At 36.9% G+C, this 27,000-nt stretch overlaps 1 protein-coding gene across 1 annotated transcript; it reads left to right on the top strand.

The window, feature by feature from the left end:
• The first annotated feature begins 1,984 nt into the window (after positions 1 to 1,984).
• On the top strand, positions 1,985 to 25,908 carry LOC129279945 (peroxisomal biogenesis factor 3-like). Its single transcript, XM_064112011.1, has 12 exons — positions 1,985 to 2,140; positions 12,142 to 12,273; positions 13,586 to 13,667; positions 14,484 to 14,527; positions 14,891 to 15,012; positions 16,298 to 16,373; positions 17,111 to 17,165; positions 18,960 to 19,054; positions 19,800 to 19,947; positions 20,754 to 20,861; positions 21,676 to 21,772; positions 24,064 to 25,908. Exons 1-12 carry the CDS (start codon positions 2,068 to 2,070, stop codon positions 24,196 to 24,198), a joined length of 1,167 nt encoding a protein of 388 aa, XP_063968081.1. The 5' UTR covers positions 1,985 to 2,067; the 3' UTR covers positions 24,199 to 25,908.
• Positions 25,909 to 27,000: the final 1,092 nt, after the last annotated feature.

Genomic DNA, 27,000 nt, shown 5'->3' with positions numbered 1-27,000 from the left:
CTGAGTCATGGGGGTGAAAATTTATATTAATAGTACATGTGATTTTCTTAAAATAAGAATCAGTCGCAATTTGAAATGATTTCGAACTTGGCCCCAAATGCGGCAATACTTTGATTATGCCAGGAAACTTCCCATTTCCCTAATTATGCCGTGTAGTATAATGGTTAGTAATACTATCATGTCAGAGATTTTATTTGAGTATAAGAATGTAAGAACGGCCTAAGTCCATCTCTTGGTCAAATTGAGATACGTTGGTAATTAATAGGGGGCTATACTATGAGCCTATAATATGCTTGCATGATATGTTCTGGAATTCCTCCCGAAAGTGTCCAAAATTGATTTAAAACAAAAAGTGAGCACGATCCTCAGACATAAACAAAACTAATGTTGTTTTCTTAATTTACTCAAAATGAACTGTCATGGACCTGGATCGTTATCACAATCGTATACACATTTTCGTTGTTATTAAAAGAAATATATACATAAATAAACAGAGAGAGAGAAATTTAAAAAATGAGATGATTGATCATTATAATGGAGAATTTGATCATGGGGGTGATGGATTGTGTATTCAGGAAGATCGGAAGAAGTGGGAAGAATACAGAGATCGAGGAAGGGTAAATGAATGAATGAGAGTCGGGTCAAAATGATCATTACAGCAAGGGGAAAACATCGAGATATACAGTGCGTATCAAAAAAAGTTTACACTTTGAAAAAATCCTGTAAAATTATAAATTTGTAATATCCTGAAGATTTTTCCACATTTTAAAATTGGTACAGATCCATTTAAGCAAATGACGATATAACTGTCGAAAATTATTTCCGCTTGAGTGAGCACCACTTACTTTTGAAAATTTAGTGAAAAATGATTTGCGCAGAACTTTGAAATAGTTGTGCAAATAAAAGTAGACCTTAATCATGAAGAAAACGTGGAATTTAGCTAGTAAAATTTATTTGAAGACATCTTTTACCTTTTTAAACTTGTTTCCTTGCCCAAAACACTTCGAGGAGTGCATTGTGCCCCACCCCACTCCCCCACACACCGAGGCCATCGAGATGATATTTGCTTTACATTGAGCTGTGATTTACATGAAATGGCTTAGGCTTGATTTTAATTTTGTTAATCATTGTCAAGCTTGGGAAAAGTGTGGAGAAACAAGTATTAAATGAAAAATGAAATGTAAACCCACTTTAAATGATAAAAACTTAGTGAAAAAATGCTGGAGATGTCTGATATAAACTTTTATGTCCTCAGATCCAGCTCGCACAAAAAAGGGTAAAGGTTGTGCTTACTAAATGTTGAAATTTCAATTTGGGTGTCAAAATTGTTGCAAAATGCTTGAATGTATCCGTTTTATTTCAATTGACTAAAAGAGCAAGGGAAATGTATGAGAGATTTTTCGCAGGGTAAGTTTGATTTCGCCCTTTCCCCTTGACACAGCGTGAAAACGAGCATTTCTGCGCAAACAGATTTCTGCGAGCTTTACAAAAATGGACAGTGCTCACTCAAGTGTAACATTCTGTCAAAACTTTTACTTTCATTGGATAGATGAGACCCAAACCCAAGATTATATGTGAAAAGTTTACCCACATGTTGTATATTTTTGAATTCCCCGGGCTTTTTTAAAGTGTAAACTTTTTTTTTGATACGCACTGTAGAACCCAGCGTTGTATCACGGACAAAACAGCTTATAACAATTATTTTTTGTATTATTTCTGTATAAAAGACAAAATGTACATGTTTGAAAATCAATCAGCCAGTGACAGTTTTTGTCCTTAATTGCTGGAAAATAAACCTCAGTCAAATCGACCAAAGAAGTTTCGGCAACTCACATCGAGAACTTTTGTACCGTGTCTCCGAGGGAGAGATAGCGATCTTGTATTTTCGCTTGATGCGAAGCGAATGCATTTATTTGGACGAGATGATCAAAGTCTATTTTATTGTTTACATTTTCTCGTTTCGCTCACGCGCACGCGATCACGATTACAATGTGAGCTTGTGACCCTTAATACGTCGACTTAATTTGTTTCTTCTAACAATTTAGGAGTTTACACGCCTAGAGTACAATGTTGGGGAGCATCTGGAACTTTGTAAAGCGTCACAGAAGGAAATTCTTCGTGCTTGGTGCATTTGCAGGAGGTATGTTTTAACTTTTATTTTTTTGTTTTCTGAATTTCGATATGTGAATTTTTGTGATGACGTTCCCACTCGTTTATTTTTGTGTGAGTGACTCTGGTCTGGACAACTTTGCCAGCAATAAATCAAAATGTGCGTACGGTACCGTATGTGGAACATGCCATCCGATGTGTGCACACACAAATGGATATTACCAGTTTAGTGTGATATGCACGCAATTGAATAAGTGGTTTCACGCTTATCCAGCGGGTTAAAGCTAATCCCAACACCAAGGCAGTTTGGACCATGCTTTGAATCTACCCACTCCTAGACCTAGTACCAATGAGGTCCAAACATTAACATATATGTATGGACCTCATAGGCGACATTACCCAAATTATGGGTTGGACAATGCTGTTCTGATTTCCAACCCAAGACTTTGGTAAATGTACACCTTAATACAAGTTAGAGTTATCCGATATACCTTTCATTCGGACGGCAAACCTTTATTTAGTTGTAAAAATAGTTGAAATTAAAATCGATTATTGTTAAACTTACATTTCAGGCCCTTTTTGTTGATTTTCGGTGAGCGTTCCACACAGCTGCAACGAGTGATCAACTCCGAAGTGATACGCGTACTGGTCAGCTGATCGGTCAGGTGATCGGTTGGTTATCTTTTTGTCAGACGTTCATAATTTATGTTAAGCGTATCAATCTTCAGTATCTTGATTTCAAAGCTAGGTACGCTACTCTAGCGCGAGAGGGCGCGATTTTCGCGTCATCATTTTCGCGTACGAAAATGGCGACAAGCTGCTTCGGGAGCCGGTGCGAGCAATAACGGCAAGCCCTACTTGAGTCTCCTGTCTAGGATAGTAAACGTATATCAATGGGAATGAAAACGATAACATCATCTTCCCAATGCATTCAGCTATACTGCACGGTTAGCTCTTGCGACGGAGGATCGAGATCGGAACAAAAATTGCACTAAAACAGTCTGTAAGTACAGTTTATGCATCAAATCATCATTATATGTTATTTTCATGGAATTATCAGACATATTACGCTAAAAATACATATGCTACTCGAAAATTGAAGTCGTAAGCTTTCATTTCTTACCTCATTCATGGCAGCATTTCTTGCCACCATTTGCCACGGACGAATGTTAAACGCCCTTGCTATTTGTTTCGTGGGATTTTTTTTTAAGTTTGGCGACGCGTTTCGCGGGCTCATTTATGGCGGCTGCTAGGGTTTTTGGTTGCCCGCGGTGTGTAGTCCTGCGCATTGGAATTTGTGTAGCAGACCGTCTACCGTGATATGTCTGGTATTTCTTTGATTTAAAAAAACTTTTTCTTTTTTATAAATTAGGAATTGAAAACCAGACACAAATGTAGAAATCAGAAATATATCCCACACTGACACACATTAATTTTGATTGAATAAAATATTGAAAAAAAATGGCAAATGACGCAACAACTTTCTGAATCTTCTCGAACCTAATTTTAGCCTTTACTTTAGGTAATTTACTTTAGTCTTGATTTATTATTTGATGATTATATTCTGTTGAAAATTCATGTAACATGATTTCTTTTGGCCTAATCAATCTTTACATTTTTATTATTTTAAAAATGAATGGCCTAGATCTAATTTAATTCATTATCATTTTAATTTTCTTTTGTTTTCATATTTTTATTTTCATTCAGATTAATTTCTTATCTCCATTTGAGCATGGCAATACTTACTGATCTGAAGTCGAGGGGCCCAACAATGAACAGACTTGGGCTGAGCCGTCGAATATCTGTGGTTCCAAGAAAGCGTGATGGAAATGCCGCCTTAAAAAAACCAACCCCACCTCTGCCTCTGGGCTTTGTTCTTGGCGATCCTGCATTCCATTCAGACTGCAACTTTAAGCAGGAATTGTTCTACCAACTACTTAATTATTCACAAATGTGAATTGCAGCTTTTAAATTGACAAGAAAGAAACAATTGATTTATCTCACCCCCCCCCCAACTGTCTTCTAACATTTTCTATCACCCCAAACTAACACTTTTTTCTTGTATGTCTGTTTACATATTTTTATTTAGACTTTATGTAATTTTTTCATGATTTATTTAAGAAGTATGAGCGAAAAAAAAACAATTTGGCACATGCAGTAGAGAAGAGAAGGAACATAGTGTTTCAAAAGGATACACATACAGATCTGAATGTTAAAATAAATTTAAAAAAGAAATGACAAATCCACACTGACACATGAAAGTATTCATTTTATTTTTTTTCCTTGTTGGCATTGGTTACATTAATTAACTCCACATAAAAATATAAATTGGGATATTTTAACAGTATTAATGAAGTTGCTCAATAAAATTTAAAATTAGGTATTCTCATTGGAGGTAATGGTTGATACAGATGGGTGGGTGGACCTGCAGCCACTAGCGTACCTATGGGGGGGGGGCAGACTGCCCCCCCGACGAGTCACAACCCATGCAAGGGACGTATCCCTGCCCCCCCCTGATGAGCCACCGGTGGCCCCCTCCTTTGAAGTTTAAGACCTTTTTTTTTCTGGTGCGAAATGTACTTAATAACCTGTTGAGGACCTTTTTTTTTTTTTGGCTTGTAATTTTTTTTTCTGGTACGAAATCCTTTATTTGTGGTTGAAGACTTTTTTGCTTGTCAAATTTTTGGGCGGACGATTTTGCCCCCCCCCCCTGTGAAAAATCCTAGGTACGCTACTGCCTGCAGCTCTATTGTTTTATTAGATTTTCATTTTTTATTGCTGGGGGGGGGGGGTATTATGTAGAGATGAAGCCAAATGATCTTATGAGGCAAGATTCAGTGTACAGCTCAATATGATGCATGTAAAGTGATTTATTAAACTTTTGAAATATCAATTAAGAACTGGAATGATGAATGATATGAATATAAGAAATATATTAAATGCATGTATTAAAAAGTGATTTATTAAACTTTTGAAATATCAATTAAGAACTGGAATGATGAATGTTATGAATATAAGAAATCTATTATATGCTAGTTCATCACAACTTTAGCTGGATCTTGCTGCAGAAAGTGCATCGTGTAGTTCTACAAATATCTCGGGTGAGAGGCAGTTTGGCAGAGCGGATGCAACGCTTCATAGGGCCCCTAACATTTCTGTGGTAAGGTCGAATCCAAACTGATGTTTTCATCAAATGATACAGCCTCCTGGCTACAAAAATTTCCTGTAGATGAAAGAGAAAACAAAATAATGAATGCAATGAAATTGGGAAAAAGTGAGGCTAGAGGAGCAAAAACAAAAGCAAATGGTTGTAAAGTTAGTACAGGAGAGGAACAAAATGAGAAGAAAGGAACTCACAGAAAAGGAAACAAAACAGAGAGACAAACTTGAGACTAGCTCCTTTAAAAAAAGTTCTGTATGGTGTACTATGGATCTGTAAAAATATTTTAAAATTATGTAAAGTTTCAAGGATTGAGCATGCATAGGAAATCACATAAAGGCAAGGATATCAAGTCACGAATAAAAACAAAAAATGAGGGGGGAAAAATGGGAATTACATCACCCCCCCCCCCCCCACCCCGCCTCTCCAAAAAAAAAAAAAAAAAAACGACTTTAGTAACTTGTCAAAACTCTATCTAGTATCAGCTTATGTAATTATCCTTTTTAATGTTATTGTTAGGGATCGAGAGAAAGGATGAACGCGGGGGGGGGGGTGCATTTTTCGGTTTCATACTTTCAAGCATCAGTGTACTGAAGGGGAAAATTTAACATAGGACTACAAAAAATTGCGGTGGACAGACAAGAAACAAGAAATGATGATTAAAATGAAAGAAAAAATTCTCGATCTCAAAACAACTTGAAAAAAGAAAGATGCAAAACCAAATGTTATCAACTCACTTACAATTATATTTGAAATCCATCCCAATGGTCTTCCATGTCGTAATTGTGCACTGTAATTCAGATAATCTAGTTAAAACATGTGAAATTAACTTCAAGTCTCAAATCAATCGTCTTGCACACTGTGCCTTGCAAAACAACAAAATACTGCGATATATGCGTATCATGAACGCACATGCATATTTATGAGCGCCGCGAAAATGACCAATCTCATTCACAAATGATGCGCACTTACGCTTCGTCACCATGCCGCGAGAAGCGTTTATGCGCGATGTAAAATCTCCGCCCCGAATTGGCAATCCCCGAATGCGCATGCGCGGTGGTGATTGATACTCGATGGTCGACAATTCGTTCGGAATGGATAATACTTAGAAATCATTTTTAAAAAAAATCATAACTTGAGTTATTCTTCATCATATGTCTTAATCAATGCATCATCGTAATGGGTGACACATTTTCTTTATGTTGAGGTAAGTTTCAACAGATTTGGATGAAGATTTGAATTATCAGTGGCGTACCTATCAAAGCATCAGTATTGCAGAGAAAAGTCATTATTGATTGGAATCAGTGGCGGGGGGGGGGTTGGGGTGAGCATTTCTGCCCGTTCCCCCTTTTGAGATTTATAGTAAACATTTTGGAATTAAATATGTTATTAATACTAGTTATGTGCCCCCCCCCCCCCCCTCATGAGAATCACGTACAGCATTATTTGTAATGGGGATATTTCGTTCATATTCTTTTCTCTTTTTGGCCTTTTTTTTTAATTGCCAAATTCAAAATTTTACTGGGAACAAATTAACAATATGACTTTCTATACATCACTTTTAGGGACAAACTTTTTTATGGGGTGGGGGTTGGGGGCTTGCCAAATATAATCAATGGTGGAAAAAATGACCTTCTTTTTAGTGACAACTTTGTAAAAAAATTGTCAAATTTTACGCGAGACAAAAGGACCTTCGATCATTGCTATAGTTAAAACCTTTTTTTTTTTTTTTTTTTTTTTTTTTTGGGGGGGGGGGTTGCCAAATATCACGTGGACAAAATGACTTTCCCTTTTCTTATTTTTGTGGGGGGGGGGGGGCTTGCCGAATATTACGGGGACAAAATGACTTTCATTTTGAGTGACCCTTTTTTTTTAACTTGTCAAACTTTACGCGAGACAATATAATGACCGGTTTTTTTTTTTTAGTAAGAACCTTTTTTGGGAGTTGTCAAATTTTACTTGAGAAAATTCACCCCGCCCCCCCCCCCTACTTAATTTGGAAAATCTTGGATGCGCCTCTATAGTTTGAATCATAATGAAGATTAAGATCATGCGTATATATAGCTTACATCCACGGCAGAGGCGTAAACCGCCGGGGGCATGCAGGCTGGCCCTTGATCCCCGGTCCAGTGGATTTCACCCAAAAAAAAAACGGGATAAGAGAAAAGGAATGAAGGAAGGAAAAGAAAGAAAGAAAGAAAGACAGAAAGAGAAAGGGAAGAGAAATAAAAGGCCATAAAAAAGCAAAAGGAAAGAAAATGCATGCGAGAATAATTCCGAATGTTATGTCAAAATCTATTGCAAAATTGATATTTGTAATAAAAGTGACAAAGGTTTTGCTCGCTCGCCTCTTCATCTGGTAGGCGCGTAGCTAGGGGCGGTGCCCCCCGAAAAGGTCCCTCCCCCAAAAAAAATAAGGAGGGAATAGAGAAAATAAAAAGCGAAATGAGAAAAGGGGGATGTATATAACTTAGTTTATTATTGTTTTTCCTTTTTTTGGGGGGAAGGGGTCAAAACATTAACGTTATGTTTTTCTATAAATAGGTCTAATTGCTAAATATCCAGAGTTATCGAGACCCACCTGCTGATATTGCACTGGGGGTACACGATGGAAGGGTTAGGCCTAGGGGCCCCCGAAAGTTCTACAACCAAGATAAAAAAGAAATGAAGGGAATTAATGAAAAGAAGAGGAAAAGTGTAAGTTAAGATATCTATCTCAAATTTAGATTTGCACGAAAAGTTTTTTTCTCGCTTGCTTCACTCGCTTGGAACATATAAAGCAACTTTATTCCCACGCGCCATGTATGCCTACATTGGCCCTCTTTCTTTATTTTATTTCATTTTTCTTTTACTCATCACGCTACCGTACTGCCACACACGGGTTTGCCCTAATGATCGATCGTGGACAATCATAAAAAATATCATTTTCATACCATGTGACTGGGAAATTTTTGGCTCCACCCCCCCCCCCCCCCCCTCTCGATCCCTGTATCGATTTTGACTTGATAGGGGCCTATACCTGATGGAATTTGCTTCATTCAATATAAAATCATAACGGATAGAACGCCTTGAATACAGGCCAAACAGCCTAACGACATTGCCGTGTCACGTGACAACCAGTACTAAACGAGAATGTGCACAACCCTATGGCGACAAAATTTGCCGCAAAAGTTGAGCAAGTTCTGGACAAAAAGGCTTCAATACCCCAAGAAAAGACCAGGCGAGTACTATTTATTCATTTTTTCAATTTAGTAATATCTAGATTCTAATTTAAGAACAGATTTTGTCATGGAGCTCCATGGTAAGATCTAGTAATTTAAGTCCAACATTTAATTCGCGTGCACTCACTTTTTTAACACAGGAATTAATAGCCTTGGTGCTTAGAGTGAATCTACCCCTGCTCTTTTTGCACTCCTAGTACCAATGAGGTCCAAACATTACATGTATGGACCTCATAGTCATAGGCGACATCACTAGTATTTTTGGTTAGAAATCTCTGAGAACAGGATATTTCTATATTATATCACAAGTACAAGCTATATTCCTTTCTCTTATTTAAATTATAATTTTATAGTGTAAATGCATCGTTAGCAACAACAAAAAAATGAAAGAAATGAAGGGGAACTTACATTTTCACGGCTTTTTCCTGATTTTCTGGGCAGTTGCTCTTCACTTCTGACTCGCGATCGAAGCTGATATGAAGATCACGTGATTCGCGTTCTCGTCAGCTGATCGGTTGATTATTCTTTTCGTCAGACGTTAATAATATATATTTTATAATGCTAGCATTCATCGCTAATTTAGGTGAAAGAGATTGAAGTTAAACAGCGCCAGGTCAGAATCATAATTATTTTGGAAGAGTGTATTTATACACTCGATCTCATACCTGACGTAGACGGCGCTATTCAACAAATGCACAATCTTCAATATAAAAAATAAAACAGAAAGAACGCCTTGAACACGGCCAAAATGCCTAACGATTTCTCCGCGGCATTAACAACTATCGTAAAGGGCGCTCCATTTATTAATAAAGATGGACGTATAGCTGTCTATGGCGACAAAATTTGCCGCAAATATTTACGAAGAATTGTGAGAAATGGTCTGAAAATGCAACAAAAGAACCGGTGAGTACCGATTAAACATTATCAATTTATTTAATAGAACATATTTTATGACTAGAGTTTAACAATTTCTAGATAATATTGCTTAGTTCTAAGCTAGGGCGGCCCAAATGCGCGTGAGTGGAGTCCCAGTTTATTAACGCGGGTAAGTATTGGGGTGTCGCCTAGAGTGCTCTTTTTGTAGAGTCGGTCCTTTTTTTACCTCCTGGGCGTATTAGCTGCAACACAAAAGCCCAATTACATACGCTTATTCTATACTTCTTACGCAACCTCCACACAACACGTCAAAACTTACTCAGTGCTTCATGATTGCAACTTAGAGCCTTAAATGAATTGCGGCCCTTCCAACGGCGCCGTTGATCTCCGACCTTAGCAGAGGAAGAACACACAAGAGAGAGCTTCCCTGTTGATGAGGCAGCGAGGTGCCTCACCTCTGTCAGCCGTCGGTTAGACTTAGACTGAGCGCCTGTTCCAGATCACTCACACGAATTGCGAGATCTTAGATCTCAACGACAACGCGAACGTGTGTTGGTTCGAGTCCCGCAGCATGCCGGAAGACGTCTAACAAAAAAACTGATGCTAGCGTTGTGTGTTAGCATGCAGCTAGCCCGGCGATACACGCAGAGGCGATGGTCGGACAGCGCTCTGCGTCAGCTTTTCACCGAAATTGCAGCTCATTGTAGCGAACTAATGCGGCTGGAACGGCGTAACGAAAAATATGCGAAACTTTGTGAGCGGATTTCTTTTCTCTTGATAAGGAGAAAATGCGGCTTTCTTTGTTCTTTTTCTCAATAAGATGAAAATGCTATGCCCTGGAACGGAAATTTGAGTGTAAAAATGGGGGGTCCCCTCTGCGGCACATACCCAGTACGCATTACATACTGAGTGCCCCCCCTCTCCCCCCAGGTTAGAGACACATGTAAACAAAGATAGAAATCACGTAAATGTTTGTGATTTTACTTATCTTTACACCTTCATATGCCTTATGATGTGTATGGAGGTTCCAAAAATTTGTTAATAAAAAGGTAAAAAATTTGAGGTTTCTTACCAGACCAATCTCATGTACATGTACATGTAGATCCCTCGATCCATTTGTACACAACGCAAAATTATACAATAGGCTTGATCCTTGAACCACTTATGTATGACGTACCTTTGAATAACAATGTTACAAAATGCCGTTTTGAAGAACAATTTATAGATAAGAATCTTTTTTAACAAATAAAATCTAATACGTGATTATAGATAATTATTATTATTATAATAATTATTTTTAATCAAGTTTAAAATTTCATGATTTGTTAAATAATATTAATAATTTTCATCCATAAATTGTTCTTCAAAACAGCATTTTGTAACATCGTTAATCGAACGCACGTCATACATCTACTACAAATGAGTTAAACAAAAACATAGTGGGAGTTGAAAGGTGTTACCAGCAGTAATGCCTCACAAAGTAAATGGCAGTTAATAGACTAGTGACGTATTTCATGATATTGCAGAAAAATAACTAGAATCTAGATGTTGATTGTATAATTTGTTAAAGGTGGATCGGTCTGAGTTGAAGCGGAAAGTACACCGGTGGCTGGCCCCTGGCTGAGGTCACCAGTACAATTTCTTCCAGACTGATGGACAGCTAAAATGTATACATAATAAATTCAGTGTCACCAAAGACTATGAGAATATGAACCACTCTATGATTTAGACTGCATGTACAATGCATTTCCTAAATGTACAGATATATATCAAAACTGTCATGTGATACCACTCATTCAATGAACAAGGTTATTGCTAGTAACCTTGTTCTCTGTTACTTCTCCTGTTTGCGCCCTGTGGGGAAAGGTTTCAATGCTTGGCTTATTCTCTCTTGTTTTGGGGGACAAATGCTTGATTTTTTTACACTGTCAGGTTTCTTCACAACTATTCATCCTATATCTTGGCTCTTAGTTAAATTGAATTATTTTCATTATTATTTCTAAATTAAGAATAGGTATTGAAAAATGACAATTTTCTTGAAATTTTACTTTCCCTGGCCTACACAAAAATATGCCCAAAATTTAAGTTTTTGAGCACTCTGGTGAATACAAAAATAATCCCCAAGTAACTAATGAAAAATAAAATTGTAACTGTATGGTATTTCAATGAATTGTTTAAATGTAGGCCTATGTTGTATACTACATGTACATGTACATGTAGATGCCGACAGGCAAGGTGGTTGCAGTGAACAAGTGCTACTAGAGTTGACGTCACAATCCTTATGCATGGACACCACCATTTTGTTCTTTTTCCGACTTTTAGTTACTCCGCTGCAATTCAGCAATCCCATCTCTCTCTCTGTTACGGGAGGTGTTATTTTTGTATTTTTGTATTTTTATTTTTTTTGGGGGGGAGGGTTGTTTTGTTTTAAACAAGTGCCCACTTACATGTAGTTACTGGATGGGTACATGTATATGAAGTAGGATATAAGAACATAAAGTGCCATGGCCGGGGATCAATCCCCGGACTTTAATGTGTCAGGTGCCTTAGACTACTCAGCCACAGCATCTCCAAGTTTACAAATAGAGTAGATTGTGGAGTCCCCCTCCTGCCTCCGATTACTTTAATTACAAGATGTAGCCTGTACATTGTACATTGTTTTACTCTACATCCATTTTAAGAAAGGAGGGGATGTGACATGTATATATATTGCACATTTCCAAATCACTTTTTCATTTATTATTTTCAATGATAAACAATTATACAATTCTACAGGTGCAGCACTTTTGTACAAGTATGCCGAGTGGAAGTTGAAGGAATGGAGAGAGACGGAAGAAGCAGAATGCCTTGCAATGGCTCGAAGACAGCACCATTTCGAGAGCAACCAGCGAACTTGCAATGTGACAGGTAATGCCTTTTAGTCATGTATTTGGTCTACATGCAGTTGGTCTACTTATTTCATATTCTAATACCCATTTGGTCTACTATCAGTTTGTGTAATTGCCATTTGGTCTACATGTTTAGTTTAATACATGTACATGCACTTTGTCTCATTCTTATTTCGCTGAACGCCCATTTGGTCTAATTTCTGCTTCGGCTGCTTATTATCTTTTACTTTGTCAATAAACAGTTCATCTATAACCATACACCAATTTGATTCGAAATGAAATGAGATTTAAAGCCTAACTAGAATTTAGACAAAATGGTACATAGACTGAATGGCAATTAATTAGACCAAAATTTTAGTAGACAAACATAGACAAACTAGTAGTAGACAAACTGGAAAGAAGACGAAACGGACGTAGCCCAAAATTTTGGCAATTATATGCACCAATACGACTGACCTCAGTTTAGAGATAAAAGGGTATGAAACTCCAGGGCATTTATAGACAGTTGCAACTGTAATATGTATGTAGATTCATGATAAATTAAGCGATTGTTTGAAAGTGAACGACTCATACCCCTTTCATAAACCCAATAAAACACAATTATGCGGCTAATAGCAGCATAATTTGGTCGTAAAATCAGAGGAGGACAAGAGTTATCCGCATTATTCTGATGCTGCTATTATCCGCATAATAGCGGCATCGGGACAAGATTTTGAGTTTATGAACGTATTTCCAAATAATGCGGATAATTGCCATGGTGCGGTCACAAGGTCACCCTTTTCCAACACAACCGCATTGGAGGGGGCGTGTCCAGTTGTCATGACGATTATCCGCCTTTTTCAGGACGGGCGCTCGTAAAAATAATTTATGGAGTTTGTGAACGCAATTTTTATTGAATTATCCGCATTACTCTTAGGCGGCTAATTGGAGGATATGTTTTATTGGGTTTATGAAAGGGGTATCAGTGTCTGTCAATATTGATTAAAATGAAACTTGACTGGATAATCCACTGAATTACTGTAATTAAAAAAAAAAAAATTGGGAGTACCGTTAGTTGTGGACAGGTGAAATTGCTATGAAATTCATTTCAAGCACATTCTTATTGATTATAGTTACATTTTCATGATTATAAAAAAATTGAAATATCAGATAACTTGATTAAAATTTATACGCAGTAATTTTGATTATTTCTTTTATATTATATCTTTAAACAATAGGCCTACAGTTCATATACATACATGTAGTTACATGTACAAGTAATAGTCTTTTTAAAGGGAAGATTCATTTATTTTACGTAAGTAAATTTATGTACATTTTTTTTTCAAATCTAGTGCTGTCCATGATTCCTAAGCTGAGGGAATTGCTTCTTCATCATCTTAACTCAGAAGAGCTCATACAGAGACTTAAGTCAGGGTAAGAATTCAAGATGCATCGCTTACTGGGAGGAAAATAAATACTTCAAGGAAGATCGATTGTAAAATGATACATTGGGATAGAGAGATGAAATTTCAGCATGTTCAATCTTAAAGGTACGGTAGTCTACAACTCCGTCCAGAGTCTCATATTGGAGATGTATCTCAGGGGCCCGTCTTACAAAGACTTGCGTTTGATCCGATCAATCGCAACTATGGAAAGCCAGCAAGGTCAACATATAAAATGCATGTTTGCTCAAATTTTTTTCTAGATATGAATGTATATCAATAAATTAATTGATTTCTTGACAGCTCGGTGTGGTCTCCTTTGTTTACAAAGGACATTTTGCACATTTCCTTTAGAAAAAATTATGACACTGATGGATTTCCATAGAGTTACGATTGATTGGATCAATCATAACTCTTTGTAATACGGGGCCGATGTCTCAGAGACTTGATGCTACTTTCATATAGTTTTTTTTTTGAAAAGGGAACAACTACAATGACTTGGAGATCTGCAATTTTTTATTGGAAGTCTCAGCAGCTAACAAAATCTCGAGTTGCAAAGTAGTTGCGAATTTCCAGCCCGTTGAAATATCTCCAGTAAAGTGGTTTGTCGCCGTTGTCAGGAGCTTGTGACAATTGAAGTGCCTTTTTTGGCATTTGGGTTTACAGGATTATTATTTTTACAATGATTACAATGCCAATCCAAACAAGTAGTACAAAATAGAGCTTTGTGTCTTTTATGATTCTGTACGTTTACTACAAAACTGTCACAAGAAGTATTATGAATTCCTATTATATTTGTATTTTGCAGAACTGAAAACAAGGTTTTGGTGTGGAATGAATTAAAAGTTGTTAGTAAGTATCCAAATTTGATTTCTTTTTTGTTTGTTTTTTTGTCTTTAGTAAACTAATCTATTAAGTTCATAAAGAAGGCACTAATGGTAAATACACACATATGTACATAAAAAGAACAAATTTGAATTCAGAAATTTAAAGAATTGTGGCCCATATCATTCTAGAACATTTTCTTTAACCTAGAACTCTAAAACTCGTTGAAAGTTATGTCCCTTTTTGTCAGTTTTCATTGTCATGTACATGTATTGCACATTTTCACATACTATGCCTTGATTATTTCATTTAAAAAAAAGAAATTATCACTTTTTGATAGGGCAAACATTTTTCTATCGTTATATTTGTCTGTTTGTTCTTTTTTGTCAGGTTTCACACGAATGGTGGTAGCTGTATACAGTACTGTGTTGTTAACAGCCTTCCTCAGAGTACAGCTCAACATTCTAGGGGGCTACATGTATCTTGATACCCTGGCTGGGAAGAATGGCCTGGTAAGAAGAAGATCTGGGGCCAGTGTCATAAAACTTGCAAATTTGCAATAACAGTTAAAAGCTACTGAAATTATTCAATCTGATTGGCCGGTTGTAAACTTGTGATAGAAATTGTGCATTTGTTATACAAATCTTTATGAAACGGGACCCAGGTTAGCGTAGTAATGCTGATTTGTTGGTAGGTACTGGACATGGAGCACTAGTTTGTACCTGTTGGGGGATGGGTCCACAGCCCCCCCCCCCCCCCCCGACAAACAAATTTGATTTCCTTTTTGTGGTGACCTTGATCCATCTTTTTTAATTTAATGCCAGGAAACATTTTATGGGAAAATGCTTCAGAAAGTGGAGATGATCCATGATTGTCCCCCACCCCTTTTTTTTGCATGTTAAAAAAGTGTTTTTCCCTTCTGACGAGGTTGGCAAGGTAACCCTCGGACTTGTATTCAGGGCCATGATGGGTTGTGCCCTCGGTATGGGGACTGCATAGTGTTGTTTTGAAAACATGCATGAAGAGAAATGACTACATTTATGGGTTTATTTTCAATTGGTCTAATGTCAATTCGTCCAATTGCAAACTCGTCTACTATGATTTGATCTACCATCAGTTCGTCCACTATCCACGTGGTCTAATTGCCATTTCGTCCACTCACTATTTTGTCTAATAACCAGTTGGTCCAATAGCCATTTCGTCCACTCACTATTTTGTCTAATAACCAGTTGGTCCAATAGCCATTTAGTCCATATACCATTTGGTCTAATTTGACTTAGTGTTAATTGGGCGAAATGAATGAAAATAAAATGGATGCTAGACCAACTGGTCATGAGACGAAATGGTCATAGACAAACTGGTGATTAGACGAAGTGATGATTGGACCAAATGGTTATTGGACCAAATGGTTGTTAGACGAAATGTTGGTGGAAGGAATGGCATTAGACTAAATGAAGGTAGCCATGTCATGAGTGGACGAGTTGGCAGTAGACCAATTGGCAATTAATCCATGTATGGTGGATACATTGATACACTGGCTGGGATGAGATTATGGTGGGGTACTGAGTGTGTTGTACAGGAGGGAAGGGCAGCGGTTGGGTGTGTTCTGTTGGATTAATTATAAAGATGGTGACTGCACTTCAGAGAGTGTTGGTTTCATTATCATTCCACATTTTGTTCAACATTTCAAGCTGGATGCATGTATTTTCATAATCATTTATGAAGTATTTATGTATTATATTGTATTATTGATGTCTTTTCGACATATGTATGTATTTTTTTCTGTTAATTTTTCAGACGTACTACAAGGTGCATGCCACCCAGGATGTACAAAAAGAATATCTTGCCATGGTACAGTACCTATTAACAGATGGTGAGTTCAACTTAAATTACTTAATTGTGTTGGGCATTCCATAATTCATTATTGGGTGTATATTTGGAAAATATCTATCATGAAATGATATCCTGCATTTAAGCTTTAGACAAATTATCATTATAATTTGAGTACGATATATCTGCAGTAAGATATTGCTACATACATGTTTAAAATATGTATATATTCTTTTTTCCACTGATAGGGGAACCAAAATGTAAATTCCAATATGGTGCTTTATAATAATGAATAAATTTAATACAGTAGAAACATATTCATTACTCAAGCTTTTCTCATTTGCTTGATATTGACTTAACTTTTTAGCCCCCCCCCCCCCAACATTTTATGTGATAAACCTGTAACACAAGAGAGATAGTGCCTTAACATTTCATGACTTTTTTTCTTTCAAGTCTTGCGATGTGGGGGACGCAGTTCCAAAGTTAGGCGACATTTTAGTGTCTGGCCTAAAATTTCTTTAAAAAGTGATTTAAAAAAATCACAAATCTAATGCAAAATCTGTATGTAGCCAAAATTTATAACTGTATCATTATTTTTAATTCAACTGTTTTAAAAGCAATTGATTTCATGTTATTTATGACTGAAATAGTGTCGCCAACATTTTCCATGTCAACATGGTACCCTTTATGACCTGTAAATCCTCATTTTGTTAACCAAACAAAACTGTCATTTTTTTTAATGATAATCATCCTCTTATTCCTTGATGATTTTACTTCCAGGTTTGACCGAGCTTATCAACCATGTTAGAGAAGTTGTGCAGAATGTTGTTGGAAGGTGAGTATTAACCCTTTACAGAGTTTTTTTTTTTTTGAGGGGGGGGGTCAAAGTGCTTAAATTTAATAGCTCTGATATTCATAAAGTCATATTTACACACTTAGTTCTTTAACTAATTATACGTGTGTGACCTTAATTGCACTGTATAACATTATGAATCTGGATATATATGTGCGCCGTTCCATGAAACTTGTCAGCACTGACAAGTTTTCATTCTTTTAGAGTCAACAGAAACCAGTGTTTCCCTTCCACTTAAAACTAATGTCATGGTGTCAGTCGATGATGAAATTGTCATATGACAGATGTAGATGAATCCCCCCTCCCACATCGAATGTCATTTAAACCCCTCCCCACACATACATTTTTTGCAATCTGTCACTCATCTAGGGCCCATTTCATAAAGCATTTGCCGCAGCGGCAACTCCCATTTTCAGCATCAAACCTTGGTATCTGCAGCAAAACTAAAAACACTTAACTTTGCGTTTCATAAAACTATGCCGCAGAAAGCAACTGCAGCAAATGACAGTTTCCGCTGCAATATTTTGAGCTGCGTCAACCTTTGCCGTAGCAACAGCACAGCTTTTTTGTCTCACCTGCATAGCAGAGTGAGACTATAGGCGCCGCTTTTCCGACGGCGACGGCGACGGCGGCGGCGGCGTCAACACCAAATCTTAACCTGAGGTTAAGTTTTTGAAATGACAGCATAACTTAGAAAGTATATGGACCTAGCTCATGAAACTTGGCCATAAGGTTAATCAAGTATTACTGAACATCCTGCCTGAGTTTCATGTCACATGACCAAGGTCAAAGGTCATTTAGGGTCAATGAACTTAGACCATGTTGGGGGAATCAACATCAAAATCTTAACCTAAGGTTAAGTTTTTGAAATGTCATCATAAATTAGAAAATATATGGACCTAGTTCATGAAACTTATACATAAGGTTAATCAAGTATCACTGAACATCCTGAATGAGTTTCACGTCACATGACCAAGGGCAAAGGTCATTTAGGGTCAATGAACTTTGGCCGAATTGGGGGTATCTGTTGAATTACCATCATAACTTTGAAAGTTTATGGATCTGATTCATGAAACTTGGACATAATAGTAATCAAGTATTACTGAACATCCTGTGCAAGTTTCAGGTCACATGATCAAGGTCAAAGGTCATTTAGGGTCAATGAACTTTGGCCAAATTGGGGTATTTGTTGAATTACAGCCATAAATTTGAAAGTGTGTTGGTCTAGTTCATAAAACTTGGACATAAGAGTAATCAAGTATCACTGAACATCCTGTGCGAGTTTCAGGTCACATGATCAAGGTCAAAGGTCATGTAAGGTCAAAGAACTTTGGCCACGTTGGGGGTATTTGTTGAATTGCCATCATATCTCTATAAGTGTATTGGTCTAATTCATAAAACGTGGAAATACGAGTAACCAAGTATCACTGAACATCTTGTGCGAGTTATAGTAGTTTTCAAAATCAGCACTGCTGCTATATTGAATCGCGTGATGCAGGTGAGACGGCCAGAGGCATTCCACTTGTTTAAATTATTTATGAAAATGATGTTCATTTCTTAATAATGCAGTGATTATGGGCTTACATATAATCAGATAATCACAGGTGGTGTCATACATATAGTGATTTACAGGGTTTTTTTTAGGGGGGGAGGTAGATAAGCCACAGATCACAGATTAATGTAAATATATATATACTGTATAGATTTTTATTTCTAGATTGATGATACAGTTCACATTCATCATGAACTTACGTTTAATGACTTGATTTTTTGTAGCATATCATTACAGCAACTCCTCAGCCTCTCAGACATGGAGGAGATCATAGCAAAGGTCAGAGGTCAAGTTGAAACAACACAGTATGGAGGAGAAGGTTAGTGAGCCCATTATCTGTTTTGATTGAAAATTTGAGAATGTTTTACCTAGATGATTTCTAGTTTCAGTTGATTTCCCAGTTCCAATCGGTTTCCCTTTCATTACCTTTATTTCTTTCTCTATCTTGTCACAGAAAGATTCCATTATCTCCCCTAGTGCTGGCCGTTAGTTTATTTCAATAATAGTCAATTATCTCTAGAAAATCATCGCTGATGAAACTATTTATCGCCGAGTCTGAAAATTCATTTTATATGTCAGTTATGAGCTGCAATTCAGTAAGAGCAGGGAAGGGGGAGGCTTTTATTGGAGTCCATGGAAAACGGACATTTGGGTAACAACTATTAAACAAAGGTCTGAGTTCTCTAAAGCAATACAGAACAACATTTAGAATCAATAGTGATTGACTTTTCATAATCAACAATATTTTGGTTATATCATGTTACCACAATATATCAATATAATCCTGAAACCATAATTGAATATTCAATATTTTGAAATTTTTCAATATCACATAATTTGGATAAATACTGTCCAGCTGTATTGATGTTCCATAATCTAGATGATTTCCAGTTCAGTTTCTCTTTTATTCTCCTTTATCTCTCACTCTCTCTCTCTTTCTCTAATATTCCTGATTTTATCAGAGAAAGAATACATTTTTTCCCTGTTTCTATTTTCTTCTTCCTTTCTTGTTTAGTACTCCATGTTGCTTATCCATTTTGCATGTTTATTTGCTTAATATACAGTTGTGGTACCGGACTGTTCCATTCATCCCCTGGGGAGGTACCTTCTTAAGCCGGAGGGACTAGATGGAGAGGAATCTGCATGTCAGCTCAGCGAAGACCAGCTTGTGTTGACTGCAATACAATTAGAAACTAGGGATTTAATTGAAAGGTTAGTGCATAAATGTCAATATGAAACAAAAGCTTTTGAGGTGTCCATTCATTAGGGACATTGACACCCTAGGAGCAATGTACAATGTATCTCTGTATTAATGAGTGGCCATTAGAGCAACTTTTGTTACTTTTGTTTTTCACTAGTGCCTTATTGAAGAAAACAATAAAAACATTCACCCTGGATCTCTAGGCAGTAATTTCTATTCTACATTACTAAAATGCGATTTTACAGCCATGCATACTTTTCAAAGATTCCAAAGTATCTGATTGTAATCAATGGTATCTACCCTCCCTACTGACTAATGCCAGACACAAAGGCCCATATGCTGAAGTCAGGTTAAACTTAGACCATGGTCTGACTCTGTGCTAAAATTATGGGAAGCCAAATGTGTCAAAATTTGTATTAAGTTGTATGCTTCATATGTTTACTCTCCTCTTTCCTGATTCATCAATGGTGAAGACAATCATCTATTTATACTTCCTAGACAATTATGATTGATTTGAGAGCCAAATGAGCTGAAATATGATATCTCTACCGTAAGTTATTTATGTAACAATTGGCTGTCCATACTTAAACCACAACTTTAAACCTTGGTTTGAGTTAAACCCGACTTCAGAATACGGGCCAAAGATTTTTATTTTTGTAACTATCGCTATGCTATGAACAGACTTACATTATCAGGTTTATACAATTTTCTTGTTCTTATTCTTTACCAAACGATACAACAGGGTGCATCATTTCACTGTTCTGTACTGTACTGCAAAACTAGTGTTTAGTTTTGATTGTATTTGTCTTCTTTACAGCCATGATTTTAGCTGTGTGGTGAATTCTTGCCTCGATATCGGGTTCAGCCGTCTATTGGACAACATGGCCGAGTTCTTCAGACCAGTTACAACTCGAAATGGAGAAAGGTATGTTTCTGTAGCATTTAAAGCTAACTTAGTTAAGTACCTGTATTTGCAGCAAACAATGGTTTCATGAGAAAAGTAGGATTTATTTATAGATTTATATATGATTTGTTCATGATTCCGTTTCGTAATTAGCAAAATAAATGTTACATTTAGTCTGTTTTCTATTATAATGAATACATGCGCCCTTTGTGGTCGTACCTGTGTGGATGATTTCTCCGCTCATTTGGCAGCATAGAACATTTTCAGGAGGGCAACAGGCTATTTTGTCCTCATCCTAGCAAATAATCTAGGTGGAGGCTTCAGTTGTTGTCTTTGCTTGTACTTGTCTGAAGCTGTTAATCGAACGTAAGCGATACTGTATGTCTGATGCTGCTGAGCAGCACCTGCCTTTTCACTTTCATCTAGCTTTAGTTGTTGTTTTCTTGTTATCGACCAATAAAGCATAACAAGAAGGTATAACCGCTGGCTGCTTCGCACCAACTGTACCTTCGCCGTATCAGAAACATGCGAATAGTTAATAAATAGATACAAATGAAAAAAAATGAAAATCGCTTATGTATTCGCAAAGATAGCTGCAGCCATGGCCTAGATTATCATCCAAGTTGTATGCTTTGGGGTGACCATCTTTTCTAGAGTCAGCGGTGTGAAAAAATAGCCGCTATAAATGGAAATTATTTCCTACCTGGTCGACTTGGTTGTAACTACATGTAGTTTTCATTATTTCTCAGTGATTGGCCAGTCTGCTTCATTTACTGTCTTTAGAATACTTTGTGTGACATTGAAGAACATTCCATGATATTTTTTTTTCTTGCAGCCCGTGTGGTCTCAAACTAGCCATGGCCAAAGCCATTCCAATCGTTAACGGCCAGGTCAACGCACTCTGCTGTGATACCCCAAATCATTTTGTCCAGGTTTGTATCGAATCAGATGTTTTTTAAAGTCATTCGCTGAAATATGTTGCTGTCTGTTATGCCTCTTAATATGGTGGCATGACATTTGCTCCTACTACAATTGCTCTGGTCTTCATTTCATCTAAGATGTAGGTATAGGGTTGCAATATGATTTTATGTTGGGTTCAGGGTAAGGTATACTAGATTTTTTTATAGATTTGATAGTATTTATTCCATTCATCATAAAAACAAATACAAGGCACATACAAAGTTTACATAAATTACATGGGAAAATTGCAGATATTACAATGATAAAATCTGGGAAACAGTTGAATAAAGTACATGATTTATAAATGAATGAGGAGGCAACCAGAAAGGGAAAACCTTATTGGCGCTGCCACCTTTACAAAATCTGGAAACTGAATATATATATATGATATTGTAAAATACATGATGTAATAAATACTGAATACCAGATATAAACATTGAACATAAAAGGGGAAATACAAATTATAACACAATGACATTATTTATAAATATATATATATGAACGATAATTAAAAAAAAAAAAAACCCTGATCATACATCATTTGAATATTTACTGAGAAGTTGGGTTTTATATTATTAAATCCAATGTTAAAGTTGGTCATTCCATTAGTGTGTGGAATCTCTAACGGAGCAATTGTCACCATAGCAAATGTCATGGAAACCTTTTATTTGTATTTGGATTTGACTACCGCAGAGTAAGCACAGAACTTAATAATATTGCACATTTGATTGAATTATTATCACACCAAGTTGATATGGCTTTCATGAAATTCAGGTTGATTAGAATTACATTATAAAATCAAGGCTTTTATTTTTAATCTCTGCATACACATCTCTTTACGTCATGGAGTGGAAACAGTCTACTGTTGATCATTTATCAAAATCACAGACCATTGGCTAAGTGAAAGCAACTTTTTAGACCAGGGTCCCGTTACATAAAGCTTAACAATGATCGTAGAACATTTTTCTACGATTGATTCCATTGACTACATTGTACAATCAATCGTGAAAATCAAGCATACCAATAATCGCTAACTTTTGTGTTACGGGACCCAGGGCCCTGTAACATAAAGCTTAAAGGGGAATCCAACCCAAATAAAAACTTGTTTTTATAAGGAAAAGAAAAATCAGACAAGTTGATAGGTGAAAGTTTGAACAATATTGGACAAACAACAAGAAAGTTATGAATTTTTAAAAGTTGTAAATATTGGTAATCACTATACCCATGGAGACTTCAAATTGGCCGCATATGGGATGTCATAGTGATGTAAGGCAAGGACTACTCTTCCATGTTCTCCAATACATATTATGGCTAAAATGTCATTTTTCCCAAAAGTTTTATTTCAAATTATATTTTTCTTTCATGAGGACATAAAACAATACACTACCAGGGTTATATTTAGATTACTGCCCCAGGGGAATGGGTACTTAAGAGAAAGCCACAAATCCCTGATAATAAAGTACATGGCCTATGAGAAAGTTGTCCTTGCCCCTTGTCATAATTTACTTACCCAGTTGCCAATTTGAAATCTACATAGTATTAGTGATCTCTATTTCAAAGCAGCTATAACTTTCTTATTGCTTGTCCGATTTCTTTCAAACTTTCACCATTCCGTTTAATTTATTTTTCTCCTTCCGAACACAACATTTAATGGCCAAGGCTGGATTCCCCTTTAACGATTGATCGCTGATTTCTACGATTGATTGTATTGATTATTGTGTATGATCGGTCGTAAAAATCAGCTGCATGAACAATCGCTAGGCTTAATGTTAAGGGCGCAGGAGGGGGGTGTTTCACCGAGATTTAAGTACGACATAGCGTCGCACTTAAATGCCTAGTTGCGTGCGGTATAAAAGGTGTGGCCACATTGGACAGATCATGGAAGGAGACGTGCACTACTGCATATGGATCGATAAGATTGCGTTACATATATACGCATTGGCATTTAAGCGCGACTCGAACTCATACTTAAATCTTTGTGAAACACCCCCAGACTGTGTAAAGCATACATTAATACTTTGTCTATGTAAAATCTCACGTAAATCAAATAGATTTCTATGGTCCCAAAGTTTTGACTGATGGCAATTCACCTGTACATTGTATTTGTTTTTTTTTCTCTCTTTATAAATTTTACCATCATCATATATTGTTCAAAATGGATGAGATGCTTAAGTTTTGATTTCCGTTTGAAGAGAGTATATGTACTGCTAAGCACTTTGACAGAGTTGTTCCTTTCTCAACCTATCATTCCTTAACTTTTCAGGAGTTGCTACTGATGCAGTGTGTGAAGGATTTTGCTTCCAATGTCTACGAGGCATTCAGCCAACCTCCGGCCCACGAAGAAAGAAACGGTGACGCCAGGTCGCCTCATCAAAATGGCAACACACAAAGGATTTGAAATGTGTGATTATAGACTGGTTATGAAAAGTTTGAGATCCAGCACGTAGGACAGCATGTGGGACTAGATTCAGCGTTACAGAGGAAAAAGAACAAGGTCATTCCTTTATACTTAAAAGTGGCGAAAAAAGAGTGGAACTATACTGCTTTTGTACAGACTGTCTGCAGCAGATTGACATAACGCATGGTACATCTATGAACCAACACCAATTTCAGCATGTGGGACCATACAAAGAGAGCATAAGTGGGAAGATGGAAATGTAGCCCTATCAAAATGACTTAAAAAAGTGAAATATACAATAAGTTCATTGCATAGATTTAAGCACCTGGGACCGGACGGAGAGTGACAGAGAGTAGAAGGATGTAAAGTACTTCAGGTTCAGTGGGATACTACAAGAATGAGACGCAAGCCTACATCGATTTCCATATATGGGACCAAGCAGAGAGTAGCAGAAAATGTGAGAAAGTTTGAACATCATTACTGATATTTCTATATTGCTATATGGAAAGAACAACTGAAGAGAAAGAAATCAATTGTTGCTTAGAATTCCAGAAAAATTAGCATTCAAGATGGATTTCATCATAATCGTGACTACGAGAAGTATAATTTTCTTTCATCCAACATGGATATCAGTTTGTGGGACCTACGGTATAGTCAAAGAAGAGTCAAAGTTCTGACTAGAAAAGGAGTACTACAAAGACTTTTAGCCATGTTATCTATATGTTCTTGCTCTTTTTCATTATTCTATGCTACAGTTTTTCTTAAAAAGTTTGAGATGCATGTAGACAATTATTCAAGCAGTCTTAATTACAAATATGGAGGTGTCAGGAAGGAGTGGAATCAGTTTGCTCTCGTCTGACCCCAAGCTTAAGTGTCGCCGATATGTTACATTTAGGTGCTAATCTGCATCTGTTAACCGGCAGGTTAGATAATGGAATTCCCAAATTGTAAGTGTTCAACTCTTTGCCCACAATGGATATAATGCATCCTGTGCCAAATCAAATTTTAGGGTGCAACCTTGGACTCTGCTAATAGAGTCACAATAACTTTTAATTGGTTGAATGTAAAGAAAAGCTTTGGGTGTACACATTACAATGCGATACACACATCCCCGTTACTCTAACCCTATGCCCTTTGAGGAATAAGACTGGAGCAAATGTCACAGGAATAATGTTATGTCACCTTACACTGTATGTATATGTATGTGTGTACATGGTACAATACACTTAATGCACTCTGTGTGTATGGTATCTCATCAACTGTTATCTGTCCATATTGATGATACATGTAATGTGTTTCATGAGTGAACGCACGGTCACAAAGTTTGGTAATTTCATACTTTTTTCAATTGCAAAAATACAAAAAACATGCGAAAACATACACAAGCAAAGTACTTTATATTATCAAAGATTTAATCATGGATTAAACGACAGGACATTTAAATTTGGGCAAGTGATCGGAACATTCTCAAATAATGAATTTTTGTATCTAATTCTCCTTTGATCGACTCTGGTACATATATTAAGAGATGGGCATAGTGTTAAATTCGAGAAATTGTTTAGTGTCTATTCCTATCACAAGCAATTCATGAGCTTTATCATTTATATAATAGCAATTTAACCAATATTTCTATGGATTTCAAAACTGGTACTAGGCTCCCGAACATCACCTCAGCAGAAGAATGGGATTTCAAAGCCAAGCGGAAAGTTATACCCCTTTCATAAACCCAATAAAACACAATTATGCGGCTAATAGCAGCATAATTTGGTCGTAAAATCAGAGGAGGACAAGAGTTATCCGCATTATTCTGATGCTGCTATTATCCGCATAATAGCGGCATCGGGACAAGATTTTGAGTTTATGAACGTATTTCCAAATAATGCGGATAATTGCCATGGTGCGGTCACAAGGTCACCCTTTTCCAACACAACTGCATTGGAGGGGGCGTGTCCAGTTGTCATGACGATTATCCGCCTTTTTCAGGACGGGCGCTCGTAAAAATAATTTATGGAGTTTGTGAACGCAATTTTTATTGAATTATCCGCATTACTCTTAGGCGGCTAATTGGAGGATATGTTTTATTGGGTTTATGAAAGGGGTATTACAGATTAATTGTTATGCTTTAAGACCCATGAATGGTTTTGTGTAAATAACAGGGGTTACAGCTCCTTCCTCACAGCTCCCTGTTACAAGTGAACATGTTCTCCAGAGTCAGTCTCTATCATAGGTCATTTGCTGTTACTTGTTTTTGCTACATACATGTATCCCCGGGGGGGCCAGTCAAATATATTGCTGTACAAACGCGTGACCAAAAAACGCGTTTAAAGGTTTTTTTTTTTTTCAGTTTTGGACGCGGACCGCGCGTGGACTCGTTAAGGGTATCAAAAACACAGATTTTCAAGAAAAAGGGTGGTTTTGAAAGACTGGTCAATGGTCAATCGCGGGGTCAAACGTATTTAGGGTATGTTTTTTCCCCCCAAAGCTTTTTTTTAAGACTAGCCAAACGTGTTTAGGGTATTTTTTCCCCAAGGTCATATTTTGGCGACAACTTGTTTAGGGGCCAAAATGTGTAAATATAAAGCCCACGAAAACTTGTTTAGGGGGTTATTTTGCACACATAGAAAAACTCGTTTAGGGGGTGTTTGGAAATTCCTTGGTCACGCGTGTGTACAAAAATATATTTGACTGCCCCCCCCCCCCCCCCCCCCTGGGATGTATCCATTTGTTTCAGGTTTAATGGGGTCTGTAATCTTGACATTCATGTATGGAATAGCTTATTCCTGGAAATTGTAATTCGCCTCT

This window comes from Lytechinus pictus, chromosome 17, assembly GCF_037042905.1.
Source record: "Lytechinus pictus isolate F3 Inbred chromosome 17, Lp3.0, whole genome shotgun sequence".
Lineage (NCBI taxonomy): Eukaryota > Metazoa > Echinodermata > Echinoidea > Temnopleuroida > Toxopneustidae > Lytechinus > Lytechinus pictus.
This window is presented reverse-complemented; position numbering and strand designations above follow the sequence as displayed.